Here is a 16,789-nt window from a genome sequence, read left to right as displayed (position 1 = left end):
AGCCACATTGCCTGCATGAGGCCCAACACATGAAAGGTGCTTTTTATGTGCCACTGGCACAGGTGCTAGTTACATGACACCAGCATCAGCCACATTGCCTGCATGAGGCCCAACACATGAAAGGTGCTTTTTATGTGCCACTGGCACAGGTGCTAGTTACATGACACCAGCATCAGCACATTGCCTGCATGAGGCCCAACACATGAAAGGTGCTTTTTATGTGCCACTGGCACAGGTGCTAGTTACATGACACCAGCATTGGCCACATTGCCTGCATGAGGCCCAACACATGAAAGGTGCTTTTTATGTGCCACTGGCACAGGTGCTAGTTACATGACACCAGCATTGGCCACATTGCCTGCATGAGGCCCAACACATGAAAGGTGCTTTTTATGTGCCACTGGCACAGGTGCTAGTTACATGACACCAGCATCAGCCACATTGCCTGCATGAGGCCCAACACATGAAAGGTGCTTTTTATGTGCCACTGGCACAGGTGCTAGTTACATGACACCAGCATTGGCCACATTGCCTGCATGAGGCCCAACACATGAAAGGTGCTTTTTATGTGCCACTGGCACAGGTGCTAGTTACATGACACCAGCATCAGCCACATTGCCTGCATGAGGCCCAACACATGAAAGGTGCTTTTTATGTGCCACTGGCACAGGTGCTAGTTACATAACACCAGCATTGGCCACATTGCCTGCATGAGGCCCAACACATGAAAGGTGCTTTTTATGTGCCACTGGCACAGGTGCTAGTTACATGACACCAGCATTGGCCACATTGCCTGCATGAGGCCCAACACATGAAAGGTGCTTTTTATGTGCCACTGGCACAGGTGCTAGTTACATGACACCAGCATTGGCCACATTGCCTGCATGAGGCCCAACACATGAAAGGTGCTTTTTATGTGCCACTGGCACAGGTGCTAGTTACATGACACCAGCATCAGCCACATTGCCTGCATGAGGCCCAACACATGAAAGGTGCTTTTTATGTGCCACTGGCACAGGTGCTAGTTACATGACACCAGCATTGGCCACATTGCCTGCATGAGGCCCAACACATGAAAGGTGCTTTTTATGTGCCACTGGCACAGGTGCTAGTTACATGACACCAGCATCAACCACATTGCCTGCATGAGGCCCAACACATGAAAGGTGCTTTTTATGTGCCACTGGCACAGGTGCTAGTTACATGACACCAGCATCAACCACATTGCCTGCATGAGGCCCAACACATGAAAGGTGCTTTTTATGTGCCACTGGCACAGGTGCTAGTTACGTGACACCATCATTGGCCACATTGCCTGCATGAGGCCCAACACATGAAAGGTGCTTTTTATGTGCCACTGGCACAGGTGCTAGTTACGTGACACCAGCATTGGCCACATTGCCTGCATGAAGACCTACATTTGAACGGTGCTTTTTACATGCCAGTTACACGACACCGGCATCGGCAACGATTACAATTTCACCTGAGTTGATAGGTCTTCTCAAGCACAGCATATCACCAAAGGTCTCGGTCACTAGTCATTGACTTCTTTTTCCAGCTCTTATACCAACCTCTTACACCAATAAATCTTTTTCTCCCATTGTATTTTCACTTATCTCACCATCTCAAAGCTCAGCTTCTATCATCACCCTCTCTTCTACTCTAAGAATGAGCTATTTAATCTTGCAGAGTACATGGTAACATCACTGGTATCACGATAAAATGCACCAAATACACTGTAAATTGGTTAATGTTAATAAGTCATCCAACCATAGAAACTGTGCCAATACAGATGTCATCATCATCATCATTTAATGTCCGCTTTCCATGCTAGCATGGGTTGGACAGTTCAACTGGGGTCTGGGAAGTCAGAAGGCTGCACCAGGCCAGTCGGATCTGGCAGTGTTTCTACAGCTGGATGCCCTTCCTAACGCCAACCACTCTGAGAGTGTAGTGGGTGATTTTATGTGCCACCGACAGGTGCCAGACGAGGCTGGTGAACGGCCACGCTCGGATGGTGTTTTTTATGTGCCACCGACACAGGTGCCAGACGAGGCTGGCAGACGGCCACGCACGGATGGTGTTTTTTATGTGCCACCGACACAGGCGCCAGACGAGGCTGGCGAACGGCCACGATCGGATGGTGTTTGTTACGTGCCCACAGCACGGAGGCCAGTTGATGCGGTACTGGCTACGGCCATGTTCGGATGGTTTTCTTATGTGCCACCGGCACTAGTACCACAAAGATACAAATTCCATTGATGTTCATCTATTTTGATTTGGTTTGATTTTGATTTTCACATGTGATGATGACAATGTACACTTTAACCCTTTTGATGCCAAACCACCTGAGACCACCCCAGCTTGCATGATAGCAACTTAAAAACCCTTCCATTATGTTCATTTATGTTCTAAACATCTTAAATAATGACAAAGTTATTGGAGTGAAGTCTCCATCATTTTCAAACTTAACTGAAACAAAGGCAGTGTATTTTAACAGAACTATGGAAGCATAAGGGTTAATATGAAATAGAGATAACAGAATTGCAACAAAGTATCAGCTACAGTAAGCAAAAAGCAAAAAAAAATGTGCAAAGGTGGATATTTTAGTAAGTTAGTACAAAGTGAAGTTTTCAAGAGGTGTAAGGCTTGCAATGCTCACAGCTCTTGTGGTAAGTTTTCTTTTGTCTAATTCATTCTTATAATTTATAAAAGGTTAACAAATCGTAAGTGCTACATTTAGAAATTTTAGCAGCATGTAAAAAATTACAATATTTTAATCCAAGAAGATAAAGTGTAACTCCAATATTACAGGTAAAAGGTTAAAACTAGTAGAATATGTGCATACACATTTTTCTGGTTACAAACATAAATTATGTACAAAGATATCTTTATAAGAAAAAAATATATTTAAAAAAAGATCTTTGATTGCAGCCATTGATGGGTTTTGGTGAACAAATCAACTCCAGTACTTAATGTTTTAAGTCTGGTCTCTATCAGTCTCTCTCACAGAAACTGCTAAATTATGAGGGTATAAACAAATCAATACCAGTTATCAAGTAGCAAGGTGAATATATAGACATATAGACACATGACATAGAATGAGGTGGTGAAGCATGCTCTTCGAATGTTAGGCCAAACGGAGGTGATGACAAGTGACCGAGACCTTTGATGATATGCTGTGCTTGAGAAGACTTGTCAAGCCAAATGAAATCATAGTGGTGGTCGTTACCAGTGTCATGTAAACGGCACCCGTAAAATCGTAATCATGGCTGTTGCCAGTAGCAAGTAGATAGTACCCATGCTGGTGGCATGTTAAAAGCACCCATTACACTCTGGGAGTGGTTGGCATTAGGAAGGGCATCCAGCCGTAGAAACCATGCCAAATCAGATTGGAATTTGGTGCAGCCCTCTGGATTACCAGTTCCAGTCAAACTGTCTAACCCATGCCAGCACAGAAAGTGGATGTTAAATGATGATATGTATACAACAAGCTTCCACACAGTTTCTGTCTACCAAATTCACTCACAAATTATTGGCCAGCCAGGGGCTATAGTAGAAGATACTTGCCCAAGGTGCTGCACTAGAGGAATTAACCTGAAACTATGTGGTTACAAAGTGAGCTTCTTAAGCACACACCCATGACTGTGAGGATAAACAGCCATGATTCAATCACAAAAAACAGTAAAATTACATTTCAACAAATGATTTTTTACAGAATCCTGTAGCTAATGATCAGAGAAAAAAACTAAAACTATAAAAGAAATTCAAATAAACTAAAGACACCTATGAAAAAGTTACAACAGCTACAAGTTACATTTCTAACATAGATACAAATATTAAATCCTCTAACATTTAATATGGTCATATCTGGCTAAAATATTCTATCTGTTTTATATTCAAACTGGTTGGATCTGGTTTCTCACACCTACCCTACAATGCCATTGCAAAAATAGCAATCACATCATTGAAATCTAAAAGCTACATGATATTTTTTTTACTCTTTTACTTGTTTCAGTCATTTGACTGCAGCCATGCTGGAGAACCACCTTTAGTCGAGAAAATCGACCCCAGGACTTATTCTTTGTAAGCCCAGTACTTATCCTATCGGTTTCTTTTGTTACGGGGACATAAGCACACCAGTATCAGTTGTTAAGCGATGTTGGGGGGAACAGACAGAGACACACAAACACACATATATATACATATACATGACAGGCTTCTTTCAGTTTCCGTCTACCAAATCCACTCACAAGGCTTTGGTCGGCCCGAGGCTACTGTAGACACTTGCCCAAGGTGCCATGCAGTGGGACTGAATCCGGAACCATGTGGTTGGTAAGCAAGCTACTTACTACACAGCCACACCTGTGCCTATGATAATGTATGATTAATTCAAAACAATACAAATAAATAAGCATTACATTACATGGAGTAATCTGATAACCCGGATGCAAAAGGGTTAAATTTCCATTGAATCTAAACTACTCTACCACTTGTACTCTTAGATGGCCATTTTATAAATAGAGTATTTCTTTACTAAATCCCAATCTTGCAAATATTTCAAATAATTTTTTTTTATCTGAAAGAATTCCTTTTATCTGACAAGTTCTAAATTTCATTAACTTCACAATTTTGACTTATGTAAAGCTACCTTAATTTTCCTTTCCATACACAGTCTAAATGAGATTAAATAAGTCCTTTGTGATCTGTCTATGGATGACTAACTTTTTCAGAACCAATTCAAGCTACTTCACAAACCTTCGTTGGTCTGGCTGGGTTTCATTGGAACAGATCAATATTATTCCTTGGTATTAATATATATTCAATCAGTTGCAATTTTTAACCCAGCTTTGTCCATTATTACCGTATGTTGATTTCCAATTCTACACTTGGCACATTCAACAAACTACAGACACTTTGTTACCATCTACACATTTAATTAAGTATTATTGTTAGGTATTTGATATATTCATTAAACTACATTAAAAAGAGAAAAGACTAAAGCACTAATAGAACTTCAAACTAACTTTTAATGCAGTTTATTTCATGAGCATTTGTTTATTCTTTTACTGGTTTTAGTCAAATGGACAGTAGCTATGCTTCAGCAAGGTCTTAATATCCCATACTAATTTTTAAAATTAGTACTTTTACTTTCAGCCCCCTTTTGTGAGACATAATCCGACATTGGTAGTCCAAACAATGAGTGACTTTTTATTCTTTTACTTGTTTCGGTCATTTGACTGTGGCCATGCCGGAGTGCCAACTTTAGTCGAGCAAATTGACCCCAGGACTTATTCTTTGTAAGCCTAGTACTTATTCTCTCGGTCTCTCTTGCCGAACCGCTAAGTTACAGGGACATAAACACACCAGCATTGGTTGTCAGGTGATGTTGGGGGTCAAACACAGACACACAAACACACACACATATATACATACAAATATATATATATATATACATATTTTATACACAAAACATATTTTATACACAAACTTTCCTCTCTATGTATTTCTGTTTACCACATTCACTCACATGATACTGGTCAGTTCATGGCTATAATAGAAGACACTTGCTCAAGATGCTGTTCAGTGGGACTGAACCTGTAGCATGGTTGTGAAGCAAACTACATGACCATACAGCCATGCCTGCACCTAGACGTGTGAATAATCTGAAACAATGTCGTTGTTTAGCTCCAATTTCAGTCCTGATCTAGGAAACATGAACAATAGTGTTCTAACCTGGACTATTCTCTCCTTTTGTTGGGCAATGTGAAACTAGGACTACACTATCCAATGTATTCCTTTTATTAAGACTAGATAATAATTAAGAAATTTGGCTATTTCGAGCTGGTTAAATGATCATGCAGAGGCTACCTTATAGGTTTATTCTGAGTTACTATAGTTGTTCAGTTAGCTCTGATTAAGCAAATGTGATTAATGGTATTCCAGCCATGAGTAACTGGTCTTTTGCTATCTCTAGGACTACACTGTCCAATGTGCTGTTTCTTTCTTAAAACAGTAGCCTGTGACTAGAGATTTGATTGCTATTTCTAACAAGTAACAGCACTTATGTTGTTGGCTCATTTGAGTTACTGGTTATATTACTGATGGTTTCAGTCAAGTGTCAATATCTGACATCCACTTTATCACTGACAGGGTGACATAATGAAAGTTTCTTTTATCCATCTTTTCTACCCACTATCCCAAGCAAGGGACAGAGTCTTCAGGCACCTCCTCCAGAGGGGCCTATCAGAAGCAGCCATCTTAACACGTTCTGGCTGGATTCCCAAGCATGACCAACTGAGACTATCACATGTTCATTGTACCAGAACTGTGACCTCTCAATGTCAGATTCAACCCATGGAGTCTCTCTACTCTTCAAGCTACAGACCTTGTTGAGTACGTGCAATCAGACATTTTCGGTCATTGCTCAACAGTCAGGACAGGAAGTGAGGATAGGCATGGAAACCAAATTAAAGAATAGCAAGTTTGGCTGTTTTACCAACCTCTCTTTTCTGAGGATTGAATGATGGAGTTGGCATATTATTGTGCCGGGATCTGCAGTTCAAGCATCCAATTCAGCCTGTGGCTTTTCATTCATCATCATCATCGTTTAATGTCTGCTTTCCATGCTAGCATGGGTTGGACGGTTCAACTGGGGTCTGGGAAGCCAGAAGGCTGCACCAGGCCCAGTCTGATCGGGTAGTGTTTCTACGGCTGGATGCCCTTCCTAATGCCAACCACTCCGTGAGTGTAGTGGGTGCTTTTTACGTGCCAGACGAGGCTGGCAAACGGCCACGATTGGATGGTGCTTTTTACATGCCACCGGCACAGTTGCCAGACGGGGCTGGCAAACGGCCACGATCGGATGGTGCTTTTTACATGCCACCGGCACAGAGGCCGTCAGGGCGGCGCTGGCTATGGTCACGTTCGGATGGTTCTCTTACGTGCCACCGGCACTGGTATCACAGCTACAAATTCTATTGATGTTGATCGATTGCGATTTTGATTTTCACTTGCCTCAACAGGTCTTCACAGGTGGAGTTTTGTGTCCCAAGAAGGAAAGGAATGCATAAGTGGGCTGGCTACATCCCAGTTAGAGGCCACGGGATTATGGCCTCACTTGTCCTGCCGGGTCTTCTCCACTTGTGAATATGGCCCCGAGATACTTAAACTTCACCACTTGTCTCAGCATGTTCCACTAATATGCAGAGTGGTACTGGGAAATATTTTATATTTACCAATTCAATTTACATAACCATAATGTTAAGCATTTTGATTTCAGTTGCTATGAACATTGTTGTTATTGTTTAGCTGCAACCAATAATAATAATAGTAAAAAAAAACAAAAAAACAAAAAACAAAAAAAAACAACACAGAAAAGAAAATACTGGAAGAAATATCTAAACATAATTACAATACTGATTAAATATTAGCTATTGAAGACTATTAAATTAAAACAACAACACAGCTATTAATTTTAAAAACAACCAAACAAAAAAAAAAGCCAAGTGTTTATTTTCATATGAAATTTAAGTCCCAATTATCAGATCACTGTAATGTTTGATTAAAGCTGGCCTGGTAGCACTTTTAAAATAAGAGGATAAGCAAAAACCTCAGATTGGAAATGACTACTTAACTATTAACTACAATAATTTCTTTTCCCCAGTTTAGAATCTATCTATCCTAATTAGGGAAAGCAAATCTCTACTCAAGAGCAAACTAAACATTGAACTTGGCCAAAGAATCAACTTAGCCATTGTATGCAATGATTAATTTAAACATTCACAATCTTTATATATAAAAGTGAGGTTGTGTGCTGTCTGTCTCCTACGATTTAGATTCCTAACTACTCCCACATTTTGCGGTGCAGTTTAACCAAAAGCGGGTATCTTATAGTCGTGATTCATATTGAGCCCTTCTGGGTATTAGCGCGCGTCTACGATGAGTCTACGATTTTACAAATAATTTACCATCATTTTTTTCCATTTTAATGCATTTTTTTCGCTATTATATAAGAGAAGTAACTCTAAAAATGTCTACGACGAGTCAACGATTTAAAAAAAAATTTACCATTTTTTTCCCATTTTTTTGCTAATTTTTGGCTATAACTCTCTAAAAATGCTTATATAGTTATTTCCCTTACAAACCCGAGCAACGCCAGGCGATACTGCTAGTTAGTTATAAATCTCTATTTTCATAAAGCAAGTAATTTATATTTGTTAAAAAATAAACCTACTTTTTAGCTTCTTCTAAATGGCAAAGATATTCATAAGCCATATTCTGTTTTCTCTTCTCATCCATTTCCTCAGCAGAAAGTCGTTCATCGTCGAGAGCTGAAAAAAGATAAAAAAGAAAATTTAATTACCCTTTTTAATAACACAGTTAAGAGTACTTGAGTTTGGAAGATGATAAGAAGCAAAAACATAGAATTTAAAATAACCACGACACTACAACAATATCTCACAATATGAAAACCTGGAACAATTGTTCTGTTCATAAGAAATCTGATTACTTCTATATTAAGACTAGCAGTATTGCCTGGCGTTGCTCGGGTTTGTTTCGACCTGCTGGAATTGGAATTTTTGAAAAGTAAAAATTTTGCATTATGTAGCTCTTTAAGTGACCATTTTTCTGGTTGAAATACACTGAAAAGTGTCGACACAGCAGTGAAAAAATCGTAAAAAATAGGGATTTTCATAGAAAAAAGCACCTTTTTGATGTAAATAATTTTTGGTGTTAACATGGTCCGATTTGAATTTTATCTTCTACGGAAGGAAGAGCAACCTTTCTTCTATCATACTCTCAATTTTGGTCAACTTGCGCCGCAGGGTCTCAGAGGAGATAGTGTGAGAGAGGCAAATCGTAAAATATTGAGTTTTCTGGAATTTTTGCTTAATTGGGGGTGAAATTGAAAAAAATGTATATGCCATGACCCAATCGAATCTACTTTGAAAAATCATAGGTAAATTCCAATTGAAGAAATTCTATATTGTACAATTGTATTAAAAACAAACTATGTCAGAAGCAGAGAAAATCTGCCTTTTATCATAAGAGATTAGAAGTATCCAATTAGAAAATTTTGATAGTTTTATAGTCTGGTACAACTGATGTTCTAATTGGTTCAAACAGAAATAAAATAAATGAAACTAATCAAGCAGGCAGTATAGCAAAGACAATGACTTGTAGAAATTATACAAATTATACAGCTTTTGTTATGCGTAAACACTTGGAGAAATTTAATCAAAATTACATTTGGTACGTCTAGTGTTAATTATGAAACTATATTTAAAATATTATGCACCATTTTTAATCTTTGTCGAACGTCTAACAATCATCATCATTTTTGGTATTGTTCAGCCATATTAACCCTTTAGCATTTAAACTGGTCATATCCAGCCCACACCCATCCTACAGAATTATTCTAAAAATAAAGTCACACCATCAAAATCTTGAAGCTGAAATAGTGCATGATTAATTCAAAAAATAATAAATAAGCATTACACTTGACAGAGTAATCTAAACACTTTAAAGGTTAAATGAATACTTTGTACTTTCCAACTTAACATTTGTTCTACCCTGTAAAATATGCTACACCAAACTCATTCAAACCTTATACTGCACAAATCTTTCTGGCACTCCCATCTTCCACAACAGTTTGTATGACAAGAACATTTCTTCTCACAAACTAGAAATATTTTAGAATTCCCATAGGCTTCCAGTGATTAAATGTTTCTTTGGTCTAATACAACTTATGTTAAAATCTTACAACCGACATTGCATTTGGAATAGGATGAGGCCAGCATCATTTCACAGTTGAAAAACATCAATCATCATCATCATCATCATCACTGTTCGACCGTGGTCAAGACAATGGAATTTACCATGCTACGCCAGACTTCACGGTCCATCATAGCATTACGGAGGTCCTGTTGCTGGATGCCTGTATCCCTGGAGATTACATCAGGGTAGGAGAGGATAACCAACAACCTCAGATTGGAAATGACTACTTAACTATTAACTAAATCAATAATTGATGGAATTGATAGCTTGGGTAACATATTTTAGTGAAATATTCATAGACAAGAGACCAAACCAATTCCATCCACAGAGTAAAAGTTTCAACTATAGGAACAAGGCCAGAAATTTTGGAGGTGCAATTTGATTACATCAACACCAATGGTACTTGTTTTATTAACATTGAAAGGATAAAAGGCAAGGTTGACCTTGACAAAATTTGAATTCAGAACATAATAAAACCAGAAGAAATGCCAATAAACATTTTGTCCAGAATGCTAATGATTCCGCCAGTTTGCTGCCTTCCATTGAATAATAAAAAATAAAAGCTAATCCTTTTAATACATAAATTTGATACATCATTCAAAATGCAATTTCCAATAACTGTTGGAAATTATTTCACTGCACAGTGTTGAAATAAAGCTCTCATTTTGCGAAAAAGGGGAGACATCCCTATTAATTTCTAAACATCTCACCAAACCAGTAGGTTGTCAAGACATTAATACAAACACACACATTTACAGCAGGTTTCTGTCTACTAAATAAATTCCATGCTTTGGTTAGTCTGGGACTATAGTAGAAGAACCTGAAATCATGTGGTTGGGAAGCAAGCCATATCTGTACACACACGTGCACACACACCTCTGATTATGAGTTATGTTCTTAATGTGAAAATGAAGAACTGAAAAATCACCAAATTTCCTCAAAACTCAATTTTAATGAATAAAAAAACATTTACTTCAAACTTTATCTTCAACTAAGATCTTCCATTTGTCTTAGATTCATTAACTCTAAAAGTTAATCACCTGAAGAAATGTTTAAAAGCTGTTCTAACATCATATTAGCTCTAGCAATATTTCGGATTAACCTAGATTCCGAAACTAAAATTCATTGAAAACAAAAGAAATAGTAATGAATATACAAAACTGAAAAACTGTATGCCATCATATATCTCAAAATGTTACAGTAATATTTTTGAATAAATTCTAGATGAACTCACACAAAATAAATAAATAATGCAAATAAATAGATTTAAAAATATTTATCATAAAAGTTCAAAAGTTAAAACACTTATTCAAAGTTGAAGCTCAATGTACAAAGAGACTGATGCTGGCAGGCAGAGAGACAGACACGAGTGCAGAGAGGCGGCAGGCATGCGTGCAGACAGACAGAGAGAGAGAGAGAGAGACAGACAGACAGGCAGAGACAGACAATCAGAGGCAGGCAGACAGACAGACAGAGACAGACCGACAGAGACAGACCGACAGAGACAGACCGACAGAGACAGACCGACAGAGACAGACCGACAGAGACAGACCGACAGAGACAGACCGACAGAGACAGACCGACAGAGACAGACCGACAGAGACAGACCGACAGAGACAGACCGACAGAGACAGACCGACAGAGACAGACAGACACAGACAGACAGACAGACAGGCAGACAATCAGAGACAGACAGACAGACAGACACAGACAGACAATCAGAGACAGACAGACAGAGACAGACAGACAGAGACAGACAGACAGACAGAGACAGACAGACAGACAGACAGAGAGACAGACAGAGACAGACAGAGACAGACAGACAGAGACAGACAGACAGACAGAGACAGACAGACAGACAGAGACAGGCAGACAGACAGAGACAGGCAGACAGACAGAGACAGGCAGACAGACAGAGACAGGCAGACAGGCAGACAGACAGAGACAGGCAGACAGACAGAGACAGGCAGACAGACAGAGACAGGCAGACAGACAGAGACAGGCAGGCAGACAGAGACAGGCAGGCAGACAGAGACAGGCAGGCAGACAGAGACAGGCAGGCAGACAGAGACAGGCAGCAGACAGAGACAGCAGGCAGACAGAGACAGGCAGGCAGACAGAGACAGGCAGGCAGAGACAGACAGACAGACAGACAGACAGACAGACAGACAGAGACAGACAGACAGACAGAGACAGACAGAGACAGACAGACAGACAGACAGACAGACAGACAGAGAGAGACAGGCAGGCAGACAGACAGTGACAGGCAGGCAGACAGACAGTGACAGGCAGGCAGACAGACAGTGACAGGCAGACAGACAGTGACAGGCAGACAGACAGTGACAGGCAGACAGACAGTGACAGGCAGACAGACAGTGACAGGCAGACAGACAGTGACAGGCAGACAGACAGTGACAGGCAGACAGACAGTGACAGGCAGACAGACAGTGACAGACAGACAGACAGTGACAGACAGAAAGAGAGAGACAGACAGAAAGAGAGAGAGGGATAGGCAGACAGGGAGAGGGATAGGCAGACAGGGAGAGAGAGAGGGGAGACAGACAGAGGAGAGACAGAGAGAGAAGGGAGAGAGAGAAGAGAGACAGAGAGAGAAGAGAGAGACAGAGAGAGAAGATAGAGACAGAGAGAGAGAGAGAGAAGAGAGACAGATACTAAGCATGCACACTTCAGACAGACACTCAAACACACCCACACCAAACACCCAGACACACACCTGACCCCCCACCTCCCTAACACACACACCACAACACTCAGACCCTGCAAAAAACACACATGGGGGTGATCCGGACAGATACAGGCCAACTGACAAGCACTTCCTGGCTGGTTGATCAGAAGACATATTTAGCAGTTTGAATCTCTCTCAACTTTGGATTGGGTTATTTATCAAAAAAGAAAACTGTTTCCAGCCATCTTATTACTAGCCATTCAACAAAGATTTGTCAAAGAAGGTACCAAGTTAAGAAAATTTAAGATTAGTAATTACAGCGAGGTTTAAACACATGATTAGTCATACAATAATCTAGAACCTTTGCCACATATTCTCTATATTATAAAAAGTTTAGAATGATAGAAGTAAAACTATTTAGTATCAGGAAAAACAAGGAAATCTTCAGGAAAAATAATTAAGGTACAAATAGTAACAGTGAAACTGGTGAAAAATATTCTACACTATTCCATCTAAAAGTGAAATATTTGTACTAGATTGTGAACAAAGAAGCTGTTTAAACTATCTCCTTGGAAACAGAAACACTTTAAATGTCATTATCTCTTGTTTACTGTATTCTGAGCAGAAACTTATATCTTCTAGTTAAGGAAACAAAATGGCTATAAAACTTTATTTGAAATGAAATAGCCTTCAGCCAAGGTTGATACTTTCATGCATTCTGTAACTGGCTTCCATACTGAGGAAAAGTGACAACTGAAAACCTGGTCCAAGGAAATATATAGCTGTTCATACCCAAAGGAAAACATAATGGAGAAAAACAGTCACCAATATCGTGCAATTTAATTTACTAAAATAAACTCTGAAAACATAAATTTGGTTTTTATTGAAATGTTTCTAACAAAAATGTAAATTTAATCTCGGTCAAAAATATTCACCTTCAAAACAGGAAAAAACAACGAACCAGCAGATCATTGATCTGGTTAAATGAAATCAGTTTCATATTTTATATTAAACACCAAGCACAAAGACATGAAGACAATAGCTCTCAACTTATTTTTATTATTTTTTTACTAAGTTTTGGGTCAAGTAAAGTAGTAAGATGTTTAATACTGACAAAATATTTACATTGTGTTATCATAAAAATATTCTCTTAATGGTTTGCTTAAAGTGTTTATCAATATTGGCAGTCGCTGTGAGGCCAATAAAAGGTTATAGATACAGATACATGTTTTCTTTGAGTGTATTATTAGAAAAAAAATGCCATTAAAATAATAATCTTTTTTTGATTTAGGCAGATGGCCAGCAATTTTCAGTGATACTTTATCGTATCAACCTTGGAGAGGTGAAAGGTAAAGTTGATCCCGAGGGGATTTCAACTTGGAATGTAAAGAGCCAGAACAAAGATAGATTCAAATTCAAACTGGCGACTGCTGCATTTGTTGATAACAAACTGATGCCAGATTCTCTCGCACAAGAAGCAAAGCAGTTCTAAGTTAAAGGTCATCACACAATTGAAATGATTATTAGCTGAGTGATGAGATGGCACTGTCCCATCCAGTATGTTCTATTCAAGTCATGGGTAGGAAGGACAAGAAGGTATATCTACTTGCAATTACACATGTAAAAGATGTGTAATCACATGTAAAACAATTGTTGAAAGAATGGTACATGATACAAAGTCAAACTCATTTGTCAGTGATTGCTGTAATTTTTTTTGTTTTAATTATCAGTTGAGGAAACAGTTTCTAAGAGAAAATTAGCTATGTTATTCATGTTCTTGTGAGAAAAAGGACTCAAATTTTAAATCTCCTTTCCTCTAAGCATACACATAGAATATATTATGAATTCCAAATTGTAAATTAAAACTGTTAATCAAGCTAACAATAGCAATGATAATGACAAGTAAAAATTAGAAATTTTATCTTCTTTCTCAAGCTGGACACAAAGGTTTGAACCCTGCATGCTCCCATTTAGCACGTCAAAATCTCAAAGCTTAAACACACCAACATTTACAACCCTATGGCTGAGATATGTTGATGACACCTTTATACCCTGGCCCCACCAGGGAGATATCCAAGTGCTGTTAGATAATGTGAACTCAATAAAGCCATCCATACAATTCACAATGGAAAAGGAAAAAGACAATCAGCTAGCATTCCTGGATGTATTAATAACACACACCAAGTATGGATTCAGGACATCCGTATACTGCAAGCCAACCTTCATCGGACAATTCCTCAACTTCAAGTCCCACCACCCATACAGTGTTAAGAGAGGGAGTGCTCAGTGCCTAAAACATTGAGTAAAGAATATAAGTAGTGATCGTGATACCCACCATGAAGAAATGACCAAGCTAAGTAACAATGACCTCAAACACACAATATTTACTCCAATTATGAAGAAAGAGAGATGAAATCAATAAACTGTCCACAGTCTGCTTACCCTATGTGAAAAGCCTCTCCGAAAAGATAAAGAAGATATGCAGTCCATAGGACATCAGGACAGTATTCAAGAGTAATACAACACTTCGCAAATATCTCCTTTGAGTAAAACCACCGATAGAAGAGAATATGACCAAAGACTGCGTGTACTCCATCCCATGCAGCTGTGGCAGGTTATACAAAGGTGAAACATGCTGCCCCCTCAAAATAAGGGTAGACCAACATTGCAAAGCTGTGACACAAGGATATATTGATAAATTGGGTATAGATGATCATGTATGGAAAAATGGAGACTACCTCCCTTTGTGGGAAAATGTCAAAATAATAGAGAACACCACTGGAAAATACAAAAACTAACAGAAGCAGCACATATGTTAGGACACAACCTCCTAAGCAGACTGAGTGCAGATATGGGAACCGGTGTTAAGGAAGGATAGGAAAATATTAGATTTATAAGCCCTAAAAATTCACTCCATAATTGCCCACAGGCATATAACTGGTTAAGAGTGCGGGCTACTAACCCCAAGATTCCGAGTTCGATTCCAGGCAGTGACCTGAATAATAATATTGAAAAATACCTTAGGGGTGAGAACCCAGGTCTGAAATTTCCCCAAGACACCTGATGAAGGCTGGGGGGTATACCAGCTGAAACGTGTGTTAACAACAAAAATGAGGACAAATATCTGTCAAATGTAAATAATGTACATAATTCCTCATCTATAGAACTGTACTCCAACAATTATTTCATGTTTACTTTAAAAAAAACCTTCAAAATTACTTAAATACAAAAAATAAGCTTAGCTTAAATGGGTCTTGATTAAATGTTCAATTGAAATTCAACTAGTATAATATAAAATACAGAAACAAAATCAAATATCAAACGGTGAGACAGGCCATAGAAAGAAAATGGCAAAGTATTCAGTTAGCGATTCTTCGAGAGAGAGAGAAAGCATAGTAACTATAGAAAAATGTTAAGAAAAAAACCAGTATTAGTATGAAAGGAAACAAAAACGTATTGAATATTAAAATGTTTGCTCGAGGCAAATAAGAGGTTTTTTTCTTAATGTTACATGCAAAGTGCAAAAGAGCAGTACTTTACAGAGATGGAATTTCTAAGATGATGATATAACAATACATCGTTTTAAAACAAGTATTCTTAATGGAAACAATATACACCAAAATGCTTTTTGTTTGGATGAGTGTGATTATGAAAAGGCTGATGAAATTCAGAGGAGCATATATGTTTAAAAGCATTATGAATATATGGTATGATCAAATGAAAACAAGTATAAGATGGCTGCTGCCTGTTAGACATATTTGCTGACAGAGGCAAAGGTAGATCAAAATGCATTCTTTCTAAAGTAAGGGAAAATGTTTACTAAGGAATTAAACATAATTTGAGAAGCCTTCTTATATGTGTTTATCTTTGGTTAAGCTACTTTAATCTAAAAAGGAGGATGTTTAAATTATAATACCTACATGACTAACAAGCTATTTTATTTCTTAATGCCAAAAATGCTCCCCCCCCCCCAACAATTTAAAGCTACTGCCTTCACTGCATACAACAAAAAACAACATAAAAAATTTTTACTAACATCTGTATGGAGGAGAACTATATTCTTCATAAAATAAAGTCTTGAAACTCATGACAATTTGTTTTGTTTTTTTCTGGTCAGAACAAAACTGATTTAGCTCTATACCCTAATGTATGTAGGTGATTCGAATTCTATGCATCCTACTTAAAACGGTAAAATTATTTCCATCTCAAAACTCTAGTTTTATCTTGTATTTCTCATGTGTTGACTTAAATTATCAGATTACACCTATATAATCCCACTAACCACCAGCAAACTTTACTAAACTAAATCGAATTCTACAAGTC

The 16,789-nt window shown here is 38.4% G+C and overlaps 1 protein-coding gene across 2 annotated transcripts in view; it reads right to left on the bottom strand.

Annotated features, from left to right (window-relative positions):
• LOC115231965 (ras GTPase-activating-like protein IQGAP1) overlaps positions 1–16,789 on the bottom strand; it is a 217,587-nt gene that overhangs the window by 166,133 nt on the left and 34,665 nt on the right. For both annotated transcript variants that reach the window (XM_029801847.2, XM_029801852.2), the window contains exon 2: positions 8,237–8,333. In XM_029801847.2, coding sequence (XP_029657707.1) covers positions 8,237–8,333 — 97 coding nt within the window. The remainder of the gene's footprint in view (positions 1–8,236; positions 8,334–16,789) is intronic.

Source organism: Octopus sinensis, linkage group LG2 (assembly GCF_006345805.1).
Source record: "Octopus sinensis linkage group LG2, ASM634580v1, whole genome shotgun sequence".
Classification (NCBI taxonomy): domain Eukaryota; kingdom Metazoa; phylum Mollusca; class Cephalopoda; order Octopoda; family Octopodidae; genus Octopus; species Octopus sinensis.
The sequence above is the reverse complement of the archived record's forward strand: the minus strand, read 5'-3'. Positions and strand labels throughout refer to the sequence as shown.